The sequence below is a fragment of the Vombatus ursinus genome, unplaced genomic scaffold (genome assembly GCF_900497805.2).
Source record: "Vombatus ursinus unplaced genomic scaffold, bare-nosed wombat genome assembly UNPS02015024.1, whole genome shotgun sequence".
NCBI lineage: Eukaryota > Metazoa > Chordata > Mammalia > Diprotodontia > Vombatidae > Vombatus > Vombatus ursinus.
The window spans coordinates 730,968-751,834 of NW_020954802.1; the positions used below are offsets into that span (position 1 = coordinate 730,968).

At 49.6% G+C, this 20,867-nt stretch overlaps 2 protein-coding genes across 8 annotated transcripts in view; one reads left to right on the forward strand and one right to left on the reverse strand.

Annotated features, from left to right (window-relative positions):
* Positions 1–13,702, reverse strand: part of HCFC1 (host cell factor C1) — a 29,164-nt gene extending 15,462 nt beyond the window's left edge. The window contains exons 1-9 of the mRNA XM_027845805.1: positions 13,453–13,702; positions 5,403–5,551; positions 4,891–5,051; positions 3,957–4,165; positions 2,932–3,016; positions 1,639–1,745; positions 1,228–1,407; positions 751–1,113; positions 186–346 (exon numbers count right to left, since the gene is read on the reverse strand). Coding sequence (XP_027701606.1) covers positions 186–346; positions 751–1,113; positions 1,228–1,407; positions 1,639–1,745; positions 2,932–3,016; positions 3,957–4,165; positions 4,891–5,051; positions 5,403–5,551; positions 13,453–13,702 — 1,665 coding nt within the window. The remainder of the gene's footprint in view (positions 1–185; positions 347–750; positions 1,114–1,227; positions 1,408–1,638; positions 1,746–2,931; positions 3,017–3,956; positions 4,166–4,890; positions 5,052–5,402; positions 5,552–13,452) is intronic.
* Positions 13,703–14,315: 613 nt separating this feature from the next.
* TMEM187 (transmembrane protein 187) overlaps positions 14,316–20,867 on the forward strand; it is a 12,480-nt gene continuing 5,928 nt past the window's right edge. The window contains exons 1-3 of one of the 7 annotated variants that reach the window (XM_027845825.1): positions 16,774–16,858; positions 17,901–18,007; positions 18,766–18,828. Coding sequence is in view for 4 of the 7 variants with exons in the window: in XM_027845820.1 (XP_027701621.1) it covers positions 14,915–15,016; positions 18,766–18,828 (165 nt within the window). In the remaining 3 variants the exon portion in view is untranslated. Of the gene's footprint in view, positions 15,017–16,598; positions 16,859–17,900; positions 18,008–18,765; positions 18,829–20,867 lie in introns of those variants that run through there. The other 6 variants (XM_027845820.1, XM_027845822.1, XM_027845826.1 and 3 more) reach the window with 6 other exon arrangements.

Here is a 20,867-nt window from a genome sequence, read left to right on the forward strand (position 1 = left end):
CAAGCCATTCCTCCCAAGGTCTGCAAAGGCTTTTAGTTTCTTTTCGTGTTCTCCTCCAAGGGCACAAGCCATTCCTCCCAAGTCCCAGAAAGACTCTTAGTTTCCATCTGTGTTCTCCTCCAAGGGCAACAGAGGATCTCTCTCCAATATCCTTCCATGGCAAAGCCAACTGGGCATCAACTCACTGTCCCCTGGGCACTTTGTGTCGGCACAACCATTCGGACACCAGCAGGCAGCGAAGTCACAGTAACTGGAGCTTTTCCAGGTTGGTTGGCTGGTCGAACAGTGACCAGGGGAGTTCCTGCTGTAGCCTGGGGGCCGGTCACTTTGAGAACTGCAGGGACACCTGCCAACAAAGGAGGGTTGGTATGCTGGATTTCAGAAGAGCACGCCCACTGCACGACTGCAAAGCAGAGGCCCCTTCCTGGAGTCTCCGTAAGCTGAACCCACCAAGCAAGCTGTGCCCCTGTGTCACTGCCCCCCTGGATGGCTAAAGCTCTAGGCCACTGTTCCTAGTTGGGTGCTTGGTTTTGTTTGTGCCATTGTCAGACTGGAATCACCCTCGGGGCAGAGACTGGACCACTTCCTCCTTTCACACAATGCTTACACAGTTTAAGATCCGACTAAGCGACCCATCCTCTGGTAAGAATACAAATTTCAGTTGTCCACAGAGTCAGGTCTCCCTTAGACCCTTCCCTTGGTCTCCCCAACCAGGCAGAGGCCAGCTCAACATGTGGCCATATGGCTCACCTTGAGTCCGACCTGTGGTGGGCACAGGGATGGGGCTGCCAGGCACTGTCGGCAAGACCTGGATGGTGGTGGTGGTGGTTGGGGGGGTTGCAGCTGCCTGTGGGAGCAGTGTAATGCCAACCTGGGCCAGTGGCTGCACGGCAGGGGCTGCTGCAGCTGGGGCAGGGCTCTTGGGGGGATTGATAGGCACAGATGGAACTGGGTTGGCTGCAGGTGAGGTGGCAGCAGCAGCAGCAGCAGGAATGTCATACTTCTGGAGCTGCAGGAGATAGCTATCAGCTGTTGGCACTGCTCCCCAGCTCACCTCCAGGGAGTTGGTGTTGGCTCGGACCAGCTGCACCCGGGATGGGGCAGGAGGCTTTTCTGTAAATGCAAACATATCAGAAGGCACTGAGTGGAATGCCTCCGGTGAAGCAGGAGCTGTTGTCTGTGCCCTTGGGCCTGCCTAGTCTGGCTTGCTGCAGAAAGTCATCTTACCTGTCTCTAGGTACCAGAGGTCCTTACAGCAGACTTGGTTATTCCATGCCTTTCGGTAACCATCTCGCCCACTCCAGATATAGAGCCGGGTATTAATGGCCACGGCACAGTGCCCAGCTCGAGCCCGGGGGATGTTGTCCTCCAGTGTGTCCATCAGAATAGCCTCCCATGCCATGGTGTCTGGGGCAGGGGAGGGAAGGATGAGGAAACCATCAGTGTGCATTAGACTCTAAGACTTGTGAATTTCTGCAGCAGAATTCAGGACTGGTTCTGGGGGAAACAGGGTCTGACTGTCTTGCTGGACCCAGGCCCTACATTGCCCCCTGCCCAATGTGGATGGGGAAAAGGGAGGGTGTTCTTACTTCTGCCCTCCCTGGGTGAAGGTTGAGCCCACCAGCCTAGGAGCCATACCCAAGTTGAGACAGGCCAGTGTGTTGGTGCACTTCCACTCCTTCTCATGTGTGGCCACTTTGACGTCATCCATAACAAGAGGAACCCAGCCACCAAACACATACATTCTGGAGGAAGGAGGACAGGACATGCAGGTGATGGGCTGCCAGCCTCTCCCAGGGCAAAGCCTTCAGCCTGCCTCCTAGCGCCGAGTTCTCAGCTCCTCCTCAACTCTGGGCCTGAGTCTTTTACTGGAATTTTAAAGCTCCTCACTGAATTCCTATGAACACACTTATTCACTTTGCTTCCTGACAATAGTGCCAATCCCCTCCATTTTTGAATTCCTTCTGAGTCCATTTGGCCAGAGGGCCCGGGGCTGGAGCAAAGGTCTTTAGGTAGCACCCTGCTGGTAGTTCTGTAGGCTTGTTCCCTAATTTGCCAACTCAAGACTGAGCGCAAGGCCTCTGATCTAGGCAGGGCATCCTGACAGCTCCCTACTGACCACTTTTCTCCCCAACTAACCCCCTCTCCAGAGAGGAATCAAGCTCCTTTTTGTCTGGGGTGGTGATTCTATTTGGGATAGGGAACCTTTCAGTGGGAAAACTCTTACCAATGCAGCTAGTCTGCAACTTAGGGTCTCAGTGAATTGGGCGAGGCACACAGAGATGAAGTGACCTGCCCAAGGCCACAAAGTCAGAATGTGTCAGAGGTGGGATTTGAACCCAGGTCTTCCTGACTCCAAGGCCAGTCCACTATACATGACACTGCATAGCTTCTCTACCTCTCTCCCTGTCTTTTTATAGGAACACAAAACATTAAAGCCAGAAGTGACCTGAGATAGTTAAGTTCAACCTCTTTATTTTATGGGCAACAGAACTGGGTCCAGAGACATTGGTACTTGTCCACGGTCTCACTGCCTGGTTAGAACTTGGGACTCTTGACTCCCACGTCATTACCCTAAGCTATTTGCTTCTCTTAGGCTCTGGCCTCACTATTGCCTTGATGACCCAGTAATGGGCTTGTTGGTTTTCATTTCTCAGTGCATATGACAACTCTTTGTTTGAGTTCACTTTAAGTATTTCAGTAAGTGGGGCATTCACTTTTTCTGAAAGCCTGGGCCCAAGCACGCCCCCTTCTGGAAAGACATGGGATCCCATGGCGATACAATCCTACAACTCCCCAAACACTGAACCAATAGCCTTGGGAAGCTGCTCACTGAATGAACTTGTCCTTGGCCTTCAGGGTCTGCTGGGACAGTGGGCTAACAAGGCATAAAAGGGAAGGAATTGACAGTGGGGAAGATGATTGACTCACTTGTTTCCTATGGTGGTGGCAGAGTGAAGACTTCGAGGGAGAGGAGCCACCCCACTGAGAGTAGGTTTATTCCAGGTCAGGGTCTCTGTACACACAAGAGAGAGTTCAATTTTCTACCAACTTCTAACAACATGTACTTAATCTACAGGGAGCCCTGCTGGCCCAGAGTGACACTCTCTGTGGGGAGGAGAACACTGAATGCAGAATCAATAGATATTACCTGGTCCAGTCTCCCATCCATTGCAGAACTCCTTCCATAGCACCCCTAACTGGTTGTCTCACTTCTACTTGAACAACTGGATTGATGGGAAACTTACTACCCACCCAAATTCTGCTGCTGGCCAGTTCTAGTTTTGAGAAAACTCTCAGTTTAAACTGAAATCTGCTTTAAAAAAAATTTTTTTTGGCAACCCAAAGCTATTCCCTCTCTTTTACATGCCAGCCCTTCAAAGAGAAGGACTGGCATTCCCTTGCCCCATTAAGTATTTTTTTCTCAAGGATACCGCCCTCACCCCCCCCCTTCCCCCCAGCCTAGTCTCCAAGCTCCTTCCTGGCTCAGCTGGCCTTCTCTAGGCACAGCTGCACGTTAAGTGACCACAGTTCTGATGGTGGGGTGGACAGCACGGGAAGGCCCCGATCTATGTACATTCTCTCCCGACCTCAAGCTGATCCCACATAAGCCAACAGGCCAGCATGAAGCCAGCCCTCTTCCTTCTGACACTGCTCTCTCCCAGAAGCGAGAAAGTTAGTCAGCAGCATCAGAGAAGCCTCTTTAGGCAGATGTGCAATGGGCAGGTAGAAAAGCTTGCTCTTTGACCTCAGGAAGTGCTAGAAATCTTTGTTCTAAGCATGACTGACTGGATAAGGGCCACCACACAAAAACACAAACAACCATTCAGAGAAGTTCTGCCCAAGACAGCAAAAGAGAATGAAGACATACTTTTGTTTGCCCTAAAGTCTTGCCTCTTACATTTCAGAGATGCTAGACACTAGCTATAAGCCAACTCTTCCTTCTAGATCCTTACCAATATCTAAGGTCCAGAGGTCCCCAAGCCTACAGCCACTCATTCCCCCATAGATAACCAGCTTGGATTTCTTGTTGTCCTTTTCTGTATAGACCACAGCCGTGTGGGACTCCCTGGGGGGTGGCAGGACCCCATAAGTGATGGGGATGTCCCAGGCTACCACGCCGGAGCCTGGTCGTAACTCCAGGATGTATAGGTCATTCAAGTACCTAAAAAAGAGAGCAGTTCTATCAAGTTGCAACATTCCCTGATACTTACACCTAGGTGGTAGGTTTTACAGGCCAGATATTTCTAGAACAGATCTGGCTGCACAGAGAATTATGAAAAGCCAGATGTCCAAGTTCACTCCTATTTCCCCTTCCACCTTCTCCCTGAGAAGGGTCCCACATCAATTTCCCGAAATGAGCTGAAGCCCCAGGTAGCTTTCTGCCCCTCTGACACACAGAGCTAGGCATTGTACAGAGTGAGACAAGAACATCTCCAGACAGGAAGGCCTCTTGGCCTAAGGCCCTGGAAAATACCACACTTGCAGGCAGCCAAGGCTAAGCATGAAGGCAAACTAGAGCTCTATGGGGGTGTGGGGAGGGGGTGCATCCCTGAAATTCTATTTCCCCAGGCTAGATTGTCAATTCACACAGGTCAGAGGTGAAAGGGACGTTCCAAGATCTGGCCCACCTCCTCACTTCATAGCTTCGAATCATGATTCAGCTGTTCCATGATTCTCAAGCTCTGAAAGGTGAGTGTCTAGGTATTAGAACAAAGACACTGTGCCAAGGCAGCTGGAGGAGAGATCCTTAAGAAATCCTAGCCTAGTCACTACATCTCAATTGAGGTCTTTCCTCACCAACTGAGGCTCCTGGCCTGATGTCTGGGACCATGGGGCCTTGGAGCCTTGACTCAAGAGGATTCTGTGGCCAAAGGGAAATAGCCTCACCTCGGAATGTTGTTCTTGGGATCCTCACTGTCGTTAGCCAAACCCCCAAACAGGTAGCATTTGTTGCCCACGAGAGAAAAGCTGTGCCCAAGCCGAGGGCATGGAGGAGGCCCATTTTTGGGGGCTTTTGCTTTAAGCCTTTTCCACTCCCACCTGCTTGCCTGTAACCAGAGGACAAAGGGTTATCAAGTCCTGCTGAAGAAATGGTCAGAGCCTGGAGGAGAAGCATGATAGAGAGGGTGTAGCCCCCGGGGAAAACCAACAGCCAACTGCTTGTCAGAGCAGGGAGACTCTGGGGCCCTGCACCCCGCCAAGGAGGCCCTCATTCGATTGAGAGGAAGCAGTGGCGAGCCGAGCTAGCCAAGGAACATTGGTTCATCATGTTTTTAGAGCCTCCCTACTTGTGCCACCTACTTGCTATGTTTGAGAAAGTTAGCTCCTACACGCCCCAGAGTCCTCCCAACCTTTGAGGTAGACGACTGGTCCCAGAGATTCCTAGGCCGGGCTGTTACCTGCAACTCGTAGAGGTCGTTGCTGTACTTCCCATATTCCACCATCCCACCAAACACCAGCAGGCGAGTCCCATCACACACAAAGCCATAGGCTGCACAGCCTGGAGGGATGTCCCCTCGAACCGCGGGGATGAACCATTGGTTGGTTGCTGGAAAGAAGCGAACAGTCAGAACTGCTCAGGAAAGACTTTGGGCTGGGGACAGAGGCTGAAGATCCTACCATTTCTTCTCTGTCCCTTATTTATCAAGGCATTAAAACCATTCCGCCACTAAGCCCTTGTTTGACCTCATAAACCACATAGGAAGATGTTGCTACACTACAGATTTCGGGGGTGGTGGAGAGTGGTGGTGGTAGTTCGGTGGTCAGCTTGGACTCCTCCCACTCAGAGTCTTGAAGTAGTGAACACCTCCCCCCCAACACACACACACCCCTCTCCTCCAATACCCAGCTAGTTCTGCCTTGATAATGACTTTGTTTCATGCCAAGTTCCTTGTAAGAAGAAAGCTACTGAGCAACATAACCTGATTTTGGGAATCCTCTTCCTTGAATCTCTCCTGTTCTCCACTGGATTACCACTGGCTATTTATCTTGCTATAATGTTCAATACTCTGCCCAATAGAACCCATCCCCCGGAGGGCCTCACCATCCACACAGGCTTGAAATTTCAGTGTCAACCTTAAAGTTGCTCTCCCATTCACCCCATATATTCAATCTGTTGCCAAATCTTGTCCTTTCTATCTAAAGACCTTTATTGAATGCATCTCTTTTCCACTCATCTACAACCAGAAGCCTAGCTCAGATCGTCCTCTCTTCTCACCTAGACTACTGCAGTAACTGTCTTGCCTCAAGTCTTTCAACACGCCAATCCAGCTTCTACTTGGCTATTAAGTGATTTTTCTCAAGTTAGCTTGGACTCTGCCATCCCCACTCAATGAGATCCAATAGTACCCTATCGCCACTGTGAAGGGAATAGGATTGGGTTGGGAACTGGGATTTTCATAATACTAGATATATGTGTGATGAATATACTAATAGATTAGATTTTTATGTAAGAATCCTAATCCCCTTCACACCACCAATAGAAACTCTGCTGCTCAGCCTTTAAAGCTCTTCCTTACCTTTTCAATCTCCCTTCGACACCCTCTCTATCTAGCTAGACTGGCCTCCTTGCAGTCCCTCAAACACAGCACTCCAGCTCCTGTGTCCATGCCTTTTCTCTGGCCGTCCCCCATGCCTGCAATGCTCTCCTTCCTCCCCTCCCCCTTTTGACTTTGGTAACCCCAAATCCTCCCACTACAAGAAGCCTTTCCCAGGCTCCAGAAGCTAGAAGTGATTACCTTCTTCAATATTTCTATGTTGTTCCCTGCTCCCACTAGAATGTGAGCTCCAAGAGGGCAGGGGCTATTTTGGTCTTTCTTTGTATCCTTAGTGCTTAGCACAGTGCTTGGCACATAGTAGGCATTTAAAAACACTTGCTGCCTAATTTGAGTACTCAGGGCCTAACTCCTTTGTACTTGGAAGCTAAAGAGTCTTCTCCCCTGTCATGAGGCAGAGATGCTCAGCTAATCAATGGTGTCCCTTTAATGGTGTCAGCACATCTGCTGAGCACAAGGGGAGGCAGACTGCTTCTTTTCCAGGGATTCAGTCAGGAATCTAAGCAAATGGAAGAAAAGGGGGAAATTAAGTGGAGAGCTTGTTTTTTTTGAGGCTGAGTAAAGGACTAATCAACTCCTCACAAGAGCAGAGTGACTGTTCAGTGGTGACAAAACACCACAAACCACTTCCCATCATGTGTGTGTGTGTGTGTATGTGTTTCATGACCGTTTGTATGCTCGTACACACATCTAAGGAACCAGCCCCATCCCCTCGTTATGAGGAATACCCAGTGGGATCTCCCCACACCACCACCAGAGCAGCCTAGCTTGCACCCTACTACCCAGAGCACCAATAAACCAGTGAGATCAGCAGGGACCATGGAGAAAGGCCTGGAGGAGCTTCATCATCCCACCTTGTCAGAGAGACCAACACCATGACAGGTCAGCCAAACATCTTTGAAAGCTTATATGGCTTCCAGTTGGGGGTGGGAGGGGAAAGGTACAAAGAGCCAGGGTGAACCACATTTAACTGCTTCACAAAAGAAATAAAGTGTTCCATCCTTAGCCCTTGAATTAATGTTCAAAGGTAGAGTAAACAGACAGTGAGATTGAAGCTGCTGCTTTGAGTCACATACAAACTGCTCTTTTCTGACTGTGGCTGTGAAAGCTGGGGTTGGTGGGATCAAGAAGCCCATGGTCATGACCTGATTCCAGCAGCCTCACTAGGAGTTACCACAAGGTCTCCACTTCACCACCTGTGCTGTCTCTACCCAAACAACTCCTTTTCTTAGGCAGTGCTTCACCCCACCCCCCCATCCCTCTAATAGAAATGCAAATTAAAACAACTCTGAGGTACCACCTCACACCTATCTGACTGGCTAATAGGACAAAAAAGGAAAATGATAAATGTTGGAGGGGATGTGGGAAAACTGGGACACTAAAGCACTGCTGGTGGAGTCATGAACTGATCCAACCATTCTGGAGAGCAATTTGGAACTATGCCCAAAGGGCTGTAAAAATGTGCATACCCCAGCAGTGCCACTGCTAGGGCTGTATCCCCAAAGAGATCATACAAATGGGAAGAAGACCCACATGTACAAAAATATTTATAGCAGCTTTTTTTGTGGTGGCAAAGAATTGGAAATTGAGAGGATGCCCATCAATTGGAGAATGGCTAAACAAGCTGTGGTATATGATTGTAATGGAATATCATTGTGCTACAAGAAATGACAAGCAGGATGGTTTCTGAAAAACTGTAAAGACTTACATGAAATGATGCAAAGTGAAGCAAGCAGAACCAGGAGAACATTGTACACAGCAATATTGAAAGATGAAGAATTGTGAATGACATAGCTATTCTCAGCAATACAATGATCTAAGAAAATTCCAAAGGACTCATGATGAAGCATGCTATCCTCCTCCAGAGAAAGAACTGATATTGTTTGGATACAGACTGAAGCAAACTATTTTTCACTTTCATTTTTTTTTTCAAGCTTTCTTGTACAAAATGACTAATATGGAGATGTTTTACATGATTGCACATGTATAACCTATATCTGATAGCTTACCATGGGAGGGTGGAGGAAGAGATTTTGGAGAAGTATTCTCCCTCCTTTTTCCTAAAGAAGTTTCTGACAAGATTCAGGAAATAGAAGCACAAGAAGAATATCTGACTGAAGTAAGAAAGGTCCAGTGTAAAGTCTCTGTGCAAGGGCTGTCTCAGGAAGCACACACAAACATCTCAACTTTATTTTAAAAATAGGCAGTCTTCAGGACATCACTTAGATTTTCAAAGTTGCAGCCATCTTGAACTATTGCAAATTCACCGGGAATGGGGGAAGCAGCTGGGTGAGCATAACTCCTCCAAACCAAATAGCTTCAGTTGGACTTGTTTACATACCCCTTATTGCATGCTGGGTAACAGCCCCCCCTTACATTAATTAGTCTTTCTACCAGCTTACATCTATATTAACATTTTTCTCATCTTCTTGGCCCAACACACCTCCTCTCCCTATATTTCCCAGGTCTGCAGGAGTGGAGAACCTGCAGCCTCAAGGCCACACATGTGGCTCTCTAGGTCCTCAAGTTTGGCCCTCTGACTGAATTCAAACTTCACAGAACAAATCCACCCCTGTCCCAGACAGCCACAAATGCTAAAGCTACCAGGCAAATTCCGACAATCTTCTAGGTAGGTGAGCCAAACAATAAAAGCAGGTATAAAACAATCTGTAAATAACAAGTCAAAGCAATTTCACCCACCCTTGGCTGAAAGAGAATAAATAGGCCCACCCTATGAGGTCCAAAACACTGACTTTCTGGTGCTGATCAGAATGAAAGCAGGAAGCTATCAATCATCTAGGTCTCAGAGCTACAAGGAACCTCGGGACCCTATACATTTGATAGCTGGGGAAAGGGGGGGGGAAGGGGACAGATGTCTTCCCCAGGTCAGACTGGCCAGAATGGCATATACTACCGTCCCCATATCAAACAAGGTGTCATCCACTACTGACCTATCACCAGGAGGACACGTGTTTCAACTTATTTTTTAATAATAGCGTCCAAGCTTTCAAGTGATTCCACACAACTTTGGAATGATCAGCTAGGGATGTAATTTGTGACTAGGAAATAGCAAAACTAACTGGGCCAGACTGAGATGTGGCAGCATCATGCTCCTTTCATTTACCTCCAATTCAACATAGATTTTTTTTTTTTAAAAGTGTCAACCAATGCACCGAGCTAGCCAGTCCTCAAGTGTACCTATTAGGTTGAAAATAAATACCCCATAGGTACCACACATTGAAGCACTGAATGATAGATTTAGGCTTGGCAGGGATCTTGAAAAATGCTACAGTTTAATCTAACAGGTCATTCATCAATTTTCTGGCAGAGTATCATCCAGCTTCTGCTCTGATACCTGCAGAAACAGAGAGCTCACTCCTTATCACTGCTGCCTACCAGTCCCGGTTGGAGAAGCAGTTTGCTCTGTCATCTGCAGGAAGCCTTTTCAAATATGCAAAATCAATGACCATCTGGAGAAGGAGAAGCAGCAGCAGCGCATGCTGAAAGAGTACTAGGCACTGAATAGGAGAGCCCTGGGTTCAAATCCTACCTCTTAACACCTCCTGTCAACTCCTTTGGCCTCCTTATACCTGGTTTCCACACATTTCAAATAGAGATTGTATCTCTATTGTACCTAGATACTTATTGTATCTATCACCTCATGGGTGAAACACTCCAGTGATAAGCATGAACTCCTATTATCATCTTAATTCTCCAATTTCCAATTCTTTAGATCTGACTTTATTTCTGTGAAAAGTATTTTGTGATTGTGTTTATCTAGTTCCTGAGTTTGTCTTGGCAGGTAACTCCCAAGTATTTTATATTGTTTACAGTTATTTTAAATGGAATTTCTTTCTATCTCTTGCTGCTGGGTTTTGTTAGCAACAGAAATGCTGATGATTTATGTGGGTTTACTCTTATTTAATTTTCCAATTTCCTCAGAACTAGCCCTGCATGAAGTTAGTTAGTCCTTATGTGAAAGAGTAAATACCTTCTCTTCCCTGGCAGTTTCCACCTTTTTCAAATGATCAGAGGGTCTAACATTCTATGACAATATATGGAAAAGATAATCAAATGCAAAAGCTAATACATTCAAGTGCTAGGGTACCCAAAGATTGTGTGTGTTAATAATGCACTTACAGGCCCTACATGCCTAGCAATGCTCATTTTTTGTCTCACTTTGGAACTTCCAGAGGGGCAAGGCCTGTATCTAACCTAAAAAGCCCCCAAGACCCTAGACAAGTGTCCCATTTTTAGATGTTGATGAAAATGCACACTTTCCAGGAGGCCCAGAAAGGGGTGAGCATTGGTTTTGGAACCATCTTAATTAGGTTCCCATCTGACTTTCTAGAAGAGAGCTTGGATGTTAGGGAGGCTGCTCCAGACTTCATTTGAATAGGATTTCCAGAACTGTTCACTGTTCAGAAGTCATATCTGAAACAGGCCTGGTACTTGAGAAGTTGATTTTCTTTCTATCTCATTTTGCTCCACTATTTCCTCTAACTTCAACTGGGTTTGTACTGCACCCTGTCCCCTGAAACAAAGGTCCCTTTCTCCAGGGAGTGTGCAGAGATGCTGCGGAAGAGGAACCAAAAACTTAAGCAATCTCCACTTGAAAAGCTGACATTAGGGCAGCTAGATGGCGCAGTGGATAGAGCTCTGGCCCTGGATTCAGGAAGATCCAAGTTCCAATCTGGCCTCAGACACTTGACACTTCCTACCTGTGTGACCGTGGGCAAGTCACTTTACCCCATTGCCTCAAAGAGAGAGAGAGAGAGAAAGTTGACACTGGCAGGGGAGAATGCCTAAGTAAAACCAAAGAACTGCCCTATAATATGGGGCAAGAACCTGAATAGTATCAATGATAGCTAGGGGTGTGTGTATGGTCAGGTGGGGATGAGAGATAGAAATTGAGAGAGGAGAGTAAGAGAGGGAAGAAGGGGGGACAGAGAGAGCCAGAGGGAACATGAACTTCAAAACATTATCTCATTTGACTCTACAGCTGCTCAGGGAGGTTAAGTGTCACAGGTGTTATTCACTTTACAGATGAGGAAAGTAAGGTTCCCAGAGGTTGGAGGGCTTGCCCAGGATCACAGGTCAGAAGCAAGATATGAAACGAGGTCTTCCTAAGTCTGGCACTCTAACTATGCTGCCTATTTAGCAGTCTTGGTAGCCTAGCTCAAAAACCTCTTCCTCTTAGCTCCCCCTCGAACCAAAGCCAGCACTTGTGGCAATGATGCCAGGCACACAGAGTAACAGGGCATTTGAGTGTCTGCCAGTCAATTGTACATTGGCAGCAAAGGCAGCTGGGCATCAGAGCATCATCAGGTAGTTCAAAAAAGGAGAGGGTTTGTCCTCAGAGCACCCCTAAAACCCAGACACAAAGATATTCCCAAACCCATTTCTTGCCAGGCCTGACCACCCATTTGTGCCATGGCACATTACAGGCTTTGTTGTTAACAAGATAGGCTCAAGGAACATGGTTAAAAAGTTTTATTTCTAAGTTGGTTTAAAAAAAAAAAAGTGGGATCAATTCCTCTCTGTGTGCATTTTAACCTAGTTCCACACCAATTAACATGAAGCACATTTTCCAAAAAGGGACAGTGGAGCCAGCCTTCCCTTTCTTTGCTCTTCTTAGTCCTTAAGCATTGTTCATCCTATACCCCATAAAACTCCACCCACTGTCTTCTGCAAAGCTTACAGCTTGTCTTAATACACAGAGGTTTTGCACATTCTGACCCCCAACTTTTGGCTCGAAGCTATCCTACGTGTTAAGCAGTCCTTTCACGTAGGTGAATTCCAATTAAATCAGTCCAAGTGGCAGGAAGGACATACCCAGCTTTGAAGAAAAGCTCTCAGCTTTTGGGCCAGAGATGTCAATCCTGCCTTGTTTAAGAATAAACTAGGGGGCTGGAAGGATACACTCGGGCCCTAATCTGGACACATCAGAGGTAGGAAAATATAACCACGAATTGCTCCCCCACCCCAATGCAGAGGTACAAGACGCCTGATGGCAAAATTAAGTTTTCCCACAGTATGGAATACCATTATTTAAACCTCAAAGGGGTTCCAAAGATAGGGCTGTAGGAAATAACTAGTAAGCCAAGTGGAGGCTCCCTGTTATGGACTTTTGCTTGCACAGTAATGGGAGGCCCATTTTCTGGACAGCTAGTGCCACTGCGACTTTAATTATTGAGCCAAAATGTACACCCTCACAACATTTACCCACCAACCTGAGTTCAGCCTTTTGGAGCAACAGATCTCCGGTTAGCAAATGGCTATCCCCAGCAGTCCAAGCAACTGCAGGAAAGTGGTGCTGAGCAAGGAAAGCTACCCCGAAAAAGTGGCCAGGAGCTGAGGCTCCCGCCTTTCGCGGCCCTTCCAGGGCTGAGCCCCACAGCAGAACTGCACCTGCCCAACGTCACTGCTCTCCCGCCCCCCCAGGCCCAGGGCATGGAAAGCGTGTGTGTCCCTGTGGGGGGGGGGGAGGCGGCGGCGGCTGTCACTGTTACACGAGTAAGCCAGACAAGACAGATAAAAAGGGGGCGGCGGCGGTAGTGGCGGTAGTAGCAGTAGCAGCAGTAGCAGCAGCGGCAGCAGCAGCAGCAAGAGTTCAGAGGCGGGAAAAAAAAAGCAGCGGCTTTCGCGCCCGCGCTCACCCCCGGCTCCCGGGACACATCAGCCCCACCAGTCCCGCTGTCGCCCCAGCTCCGGCTCCCGCCTCCTCCCCGCAGCCCAGGCGCACTCTCGCCTACAGGGGAAGGACAGGGTTAAGGCGGAGGGGGCGGGAGCGGGAAGGAAGCCGGGCGCTCGGCAGCGGCGGCAACAGCAGCAGCCGGGCAGCCCGGCCCCGCCACGCTACCCCGCGTCTCCCCCAGCCCCAGGGCGCACTCACCCGTGTTATACACGTGCAACTCGTCCACGATCCCCTCGTTGCCGCCACCAAACACCACGATGAGCTCCTTGATGGCCACGGCGCGGTGGCCGTGGCGGGGTCGCGGGACCGGTCCCGACCAACCCACCACGCGCTTCCAGCGCGGCTGCAGGAGCTGAGCCACTGAGCTGCCGGCGGCTGCAGAGGAGGAGGAGGCGGAGGCGGAGGCGACAGAGGCGGAGGCCGCCGCGGGCTGCAGGCCCGAAGCCATGGCCCGGGACAGGGGCAGGCACACCGGAGAGAAAGGGTAGGGGTGCTCGAGTCGGGTGGAGGCGGTGGAAAAGTTAGCAGTCTCAGTCCGGCAGGCGCCGCGGAGCTCGGGGCCCCGAGAAGGAACGCTGGCTGGCCAGCGAAGCCACTCACACGGCAACGGCCGTCTCTATGGAGGCCGCCATCTTACTCACCCCCCGTACTCAAGCCCGACTCCCCGTTCTCCCAGCAATCGCGACGCCCTCAGCAATAGTGGCGGCAGCAATAGCAGCAGCGACGGCGGCAGCAACAGCCCCGGCCCCCGGAGAGCGCGTCCGCCTCGGCTCCGAGGCCCCAGTGGCCCGGCCGGCGACTCCGCCTCACAGGCCAGCCCTGGGAGCCGCCATCTTGTGCAGCCGCGCTCTCGCCTCCCTTCCTCGGGCTGAGCCCTCCTCCGCCGGAAATGGCCGAGCCCCGGCAGCCCGCCTCCCCCTGAGCTGCACTGGCTGCTCGGCTCCCCGGGCGGGCGCTGCAGCCGACAGGACGCGCCGAGCCCTGCTCCCGCGGGCGCCTCTGACGCTCAGAGCGCGCTGCTGGGAGCCGCCATCTTGGGACGGTTCCCCTGGCCGCCGGCCCCGCGCCCGCTTCGGGCTCCCTGACGCAATCGCCTACGCTACAACCCTGACCTAAGCCTGAGGGCGACCACTGGGGCAGCCACGAGCTCTCCGGACCTTCTGGCCCGTGTGCGCGCGGAGCCTGAGGCGGCCACTTGGCACCCCCAGCCTAGCCCAGCCCAGCCCTGCAGCTCAGGCCGCCGCCACTGCCCTGGGAGCCGCCATCTTGGGACCGGCTCCTCCTTTCCCCCTGCTCTCCTCCCGGCTCAGTTTCCGCAGCAGCAAAGCAAAAGAAAGACAACGGCAATGCCGCTTCCTCCTTCGCGAGGATCCCCTGCTCCCCTCTCTGCGCCCTGCAGAGCGCTGAAGTTAAGCCCGAAGGTAGCAGCTGTACGGCACAGAAAGCGGTAGACTCAGGGCGCTCATGCCTCCTCCCTGGGAGCCGCCATCTTGAGTGGAGAAGCAACAACTAAACATGGCGACGGCGGCTGGTCGGGAGGGCGGGGCTTGAGGAACGTCACTCCCCCAGCCCTCGTTCCTCCCTCCCCTCTAGGGCCCTTAAAGGGACCGGCAACCCTAAATCTTTAGGTAATTCCTCAGCGGACTTTTCGAAGCTAGCAATGTTTTATCCGCTCCTCCCCTTCAGGGCCCTTATGGATCCATGTCATCCCTCCTCCCTGGGAGTCGCCATTTTGGCCCCGCCCCTCTCCCCCATAGCGACAGTAAGTAGTTTCCTCCATCAACACTAGAAAGATGGCGATGGGCCGGGGCGGGGGAGTGGCGCTGTGTGTGTGTGTGTGTGTGTGTCTGTGTGTGTGTCTGTGTGTGTGCGTGCGCGCGCGCGGCTCCGGAGTACCCGGATGAACACTAGTAGAAAAGTTTAGCGAAAAATCTCGACGCGGCCAGTCGGCTTATGAAATGTGTTAAAAGACACTGGGCGTTGAGCAGGCGACTTAGAAACAAGGGGGTCAGGGTTAGTTAAGTGCCACACGCAATGCAGATTTGGAGTCGTGCCTTGTAGCTGGGAGCTGCCATATTTTTTTTTTCCGTTTCTCAAAACAAACATGGCAGAGATGGAACTACCCGGATGAGGGTGGTCAAGTTTGTGGGAAGGAAAGCGGGTGTGATATGGGTTCATTTGAAAACAAACATGGCTGCGCTGGTGCAAGTGCCAGGATGTGGCATCCCTAGCTGCCGTTGCCAAGGCTGCTCAGGATGGAGCCGAGCATGCGATTGAGACATACGTGTCACCACCTTCCCACATAGAGGGACTTCATTACTTTATACCCAAATTCTGAGGCGGGGGCGGGTGGAGCCGAAGAAATGGGCTGCAATCTGATATGGACGTAACCTCGGTTGCCTGGGAGCCGCCATTTTAGCTCTTCAAAACAAAGATGGCGGGTAGCTGCCCATGTGGAGCACCTCAGCGCCACTGCGGCTGAAGATGGCCGAAGCGGATGCCACGCCGCCCGTCCTTGCGCCTGATTTCGGCGACAGAGCTCGTCCCCCTAAGCAGAGACCTGGCGGAGGCCGGAAGGGCGGCCGGCTTATTGGCTACTTCTCACGCCTCTTAACAGAGAGCCGCCATTTTGGCCACTCCCTAGGGCCGGCCTTCCCCCCTGCCCCCGCCTTCCTTCGCTGCCAACAAAGATTGGGGCTGCCGAAGGGTGCGCGACCGTTACTCCTCCCTTCCCGCCACGCCTTACGAACCCTGGATTTCCCCTTTTAGGGAAGAAAATGGTGGTCTTGGAGCCCTGTCCATTCTCTTCTTTCCCGCCCCCTTCAGCCCACTGGCCATTTTACTGGGAGCCCCAATAGTGAACGTCGAGGCTGCCTCATTCTGACGGGCTCCGGGCCATTTATTTCTATACCAGGGCACTAAAAAGAAGGAGTAGAGTCTCGTGGAGAAGGCTGCAGCTGAATTCCTGCGCGCCAACTAAATGGGGGGGGCGCGGATGCAGTAAGCGGCTAGCCGCCATCTTCTCTAACTCTCTTCCCTTCACCGGAACAAAAATGGCGGCGCGGGCCCCGGATGTTGGCGGATGGGGAGGGGCACATAGGGAGTAGGATGCAGTCCAGGTCTCGGACTATGTCTAGTTCACGTCCGTTGGGCTGCTCCCTCTCCTTCATAAGCTGTGGGGGCGGGGGGAGCATTCTCAGGAATTTCTCCTCACAAGCACTCAGCAAATCTCCGTTCTCCTTCAGCCTCAGGCGCCATTTTCTCTTCTCCTAGCAACAACCCTTCCCCCTGCCAACTTTACCTAGCAACAATGGTTCTCCCCCCCACCCGGGTTCTGCGCGTGCGTGGCCCCAAAATGTAACAATTTTCGAATTCGAACTTCAAACTGGAGTTGCTTTCCAGGAGTTAGGTGGTCAGGTCGGGCGCCGAAGAATTGTTCGGCTGCCCTTCCTGAGACCGCTCCTCTTTGAGAGGTGTGTAAAAGTTAAACGCAAGAGGTTGGCCCGTGGGGGCTATGTTGGCTGCCACCACCTCCTCCTCCCCCCTCTTTGGACTGAGGTGGGTTCCGCCTATCGCGGGCCCAAAGAGCCGGAGCCCCACTGAGGTAAGCTTGGGCCGCCTCAGCCTCCGGGCCCTCGAGGGCGCCCCTTCCAGGCTGCAGCGGACAGCACCCTCCTCCCGGCCTAACCCCTGCCCCCTCGCTAAGGGTAACCTCCTGAAAAATCGTGCCCCCACCCGTTAGCTACAGCCGGTCGACTGACTGACGTAATCTCCCCCCCTCCCCCGCGTTAACTGAAGCCCACTCTCGGACCTGGGAAAGCCCCGCCCCACTGACTGAGGTAGCCACCTCCTTCGATTAACTGGGGTTTTGGGGTAGCTCGCCCGCTCACTGACGTAAGACCCCTTCAGTTAAGTGGAGTGCGCGCACCGCCCCCCTCTCCCCGCCGCTGGGCTTAGCCTCACCCCGTCCCGTTTACTTGAGGCCCCCCCCAATCGCCCGAGGTCACCCCCCCCCGCCCCGGGGTGCCGTCCATCCGGACTTGGGGCGGCTCAGTCTCCAGGAGAAAAGTGATTGCAAACCGGCCTGTGGGGACCAATGGGGGCTCCGCTGCCGCCGGGAGGTCCCGATGGGGCAAAGGTTTGGGGAAAGCCTTGACTGCCAGCCAGTAGGGAGGCGAGGTTCTTTGAGCCCCAAAGTAAAACAGTCACTAAATGTTGACATAGAAATGACCATTTTGGTTGCTGGGCGAAGAATGGATCAAAGATTAAAGGCTGAGAAAGTCGTTGGGAGACTCCAGTGGTCCATGAGAGAAGTGGAGGAGTCTGAGCTAGTGAGGCGGGTTAGAAGCAGCCTCAATTTGAATAAGCTTTTGAAGACAGGATGCACTAGTGGAAAGAGCACTGACCTAGGAGGCAGGAGGCTGCTTCCACAGATGCTGCATGCCTCGAAAATAAGCAATTATTTGATTTCTGATTGGTGCTTGTGGAAAATGAGGGAGTTGAACTAGATTACTCGTGATAACTTTGATTCAAGCTCTAAATCCATCATCCAAGATTCCAGGCACTATGCCCTCTGCCCCCCACACCTGCCATAACCAACAGTTGCCAAGTCAGAACTTTTCTCTCACTTTTCTCTTTGTACCTAGGGGTCCTAGGATGCCCCATTTGATTACTGCAGCAGCAAAGGAATAGGAAAAACACTGCATACCTGAGTTCAGTTCTCAGCTGTATCTCGGAGTTTCATTACCAGCAGGCAAGCTTGGATTTGGGGAATGAACAGTTGGGGGCTTCAGGGACATCCCAGTATTATCCTTACCGTTCCTCCCACCCCTTTCATCCCTAGAACTTCAGGTTTAACCTCACTTGTCCCAGGAGTCTGGTTTGGTCCTCAGCCTCTAAGGCCATCCTCACCTTGTATGATGTCTATGGGTGTTCTAGGGACTGTACCTTTAGTAAGGACTAGATCTTTAGGTTGAGGCCCTTTCATCTGCTAAAATGAGAGGATGACTTGAGACTAAGTGCTTCTGGGAAGTTAGAAAACAGAAGAGTTGGTAATCCAGAAATAATGACATATATTTGGGCATGGAAAACTACAGGAAGGGAAGTGTGAAGGTGGGGTGAAATCCAAGAACCTGAAATAAAGGGGCATTCCAGCAGTAGAAGTGATATGTCGTAACTGTGGACTCCAGGATAATTTCCCTGAAGAAAATTGGAGGGAACTTCTTGCAGATGGCTGGATGCCCAGCTGAACCAGATCACCAAAGGAAGGCTCATTCAAACTCTAGTGAAGAATTTAAAGTGTCTAGCAGGGGATAGGATGAGTAAAGTCAGCGCAGAAATGGAAAACATCATCCCAAAGGGCATTTGTACTGCATATGTTGATTAAGAAAGTCTAATTGCAAAGATTGCTTCAACTGGTTCTACCTCAGATTCCCCGTTTAAAAAAATTCAACTAATAATACAGTAGAAATTTGATTTACTGGAATCTTTAATGGGAATTTTTTCTTTTAGGGGAAAGAGGCAACTGACAAGAAAACCATCTTTCTTCAGGGATTTAAGAGACTAACTTATAGGGTCAGTACATGCCCAGCCCAATTTTCTTCATCCTCTATAGCTACAGTCTTCTATGGTAATCATTGATGATAATGATGACTGAAACCCTACAAAACCTTGAATCTTAAAAACAAAATGTTCAAGATACATTATTACTAAAACACAAAGGTAGATACTAATTTGTAAACACTTTCAACTTTAGCCATAGATTTTCTTGTATATTTAACTCCATTTTCTTCTTCTAGTTCTGGAAGACTGAATTGCCTAGAGCAGTGAAAGGTTAAATGACTTGTCCAGGGTCTTAGATATGGGACTGGGATAGATCCCCCTGCCTCCAAGACCAGCTTTCTATCCACTAGTCCTTGGCTGCTTCTCATAATAATAATAATACATAATAATGATAAAAGCTAGCATATATTCAGCACTTTCAGGTTGGCAAAGTGCTTTAATGTATATTACCTCATTTGATCCTCACAACAAACCTGAGGTAGGTAACTATTATTCCCATTTTAAAGGAAACTGAGGCTAAGGTCAATTAAGTGACTTTCCTAAGGACACCCAACCAGTATGTGTCAGAGGCAGGACTGGAACACAAGTCTTCCTGGCTCCAAGGCCACCTCTCTATCCACTAAGCCATGACTGCCTCTCATAGAATAATAATAATAAATAATCGAAATTTATATAGCACTTGAACTTTTATGAAATATTGTCTATTCATTTATCTCATTTGATCTTTACAGCCCCACAAGGTAGATACTCCATTTTTATAGATGAGGAAACTGAGGCTCCTAGAACTTAAGTGACTTGGCTGTTATCCCCCTAGCTAGTGTCACAATTTGGTTTTTCCAGAATCCCAATCCAGTGCTCTTTCTACTCTACCGTGCTGCCTCTTATTACTGTTATGTAGAGCAATAACTCATTTATTCAGTTCACCATGACAGCTTTTTGTTGAATACCTACCCAAAGAAAGCTCTTTGGTGAGGTGTTTCAGAGGATATAAAAATGAGTAAGACACAAATCCTTTCATTCAGGGAGTTTATCCGGGGAGGGGCAAATACACAAATAATTATAGTTCAAAGCAAGATATGGCAAGTACCAGAAGAAGCTCAAGCAACTCAATGAGGATTCAGAAGGAAAAGATATCGTAGAACTACTTAACCCTTGACAATCCTAGGTAGTCCCCTGAGTAATAAATAAGTTTCCCAGACAACTAAAGCCAATTCCTTTTTTTTGTTGTTCTTTGTTTAACTTTTTATTAATATCTTTTATTTTTACATCACTTCTATTTCCCAGTATATCCCTTCCAGAGAATCATTCCTTATAAGAAAGAATAAAAAGGAAGGGGATAAAAGTTTAGCAAAACTAACCAACACATTGAACAGCTCATTCTATGGCAAGCCGTATTCCATACCCTTAGTCTTCCACCTTTGCGAAAAAGGGGGCGAGTTGCCTCTTCATTTCTCTTTTGAGGAGAATATGGACTTACTCCTTTGAAGCTTACTAAATTTTTTTTTTATTTAAGCTATTTTGAACAGAAATATTTCTAGAATATGACATACTTCCCTAGCTCCTTAAAATACAGTCAATCCCTGGCTTACAGAAAGTTTTGTTTTGAAAATTTGTGAGAAATATGGGGCAACTAGGTGGCACAGTGGATAGAGCACCGGCGCTGGATTCAGGAGGACCTGAGTTCAAATTCGGCCTCAGACACATAATACTTACTAGCTGTGTGACCCTGGGCAAGTCACTTAACCCCATTGCCTAGCCAAAAGAAAAAGAAAGTTTGTAAGTAAGTTGTTTAGAACTTGGAAGACATTTCAGTGAAATAATATAAGATTCCCACAGCAGTCTCTTTAATAATATACTTGAAAAATATTATTGTACTGATAGTAACTGGACCTTAACTACAATGAGTAAGAATGTTTCTGTGGCAAAATATTTTCAGAATCCTAGCCTGGGGTTTGAGGAGGATATTTCAGAAGCCCCCTCCCCTGAGTTAATGTAGGTCTGGCTTCAGGCCCACAGTCCCCTGCGTAGTGGGGAGTCCTCCCGGTTGAAGA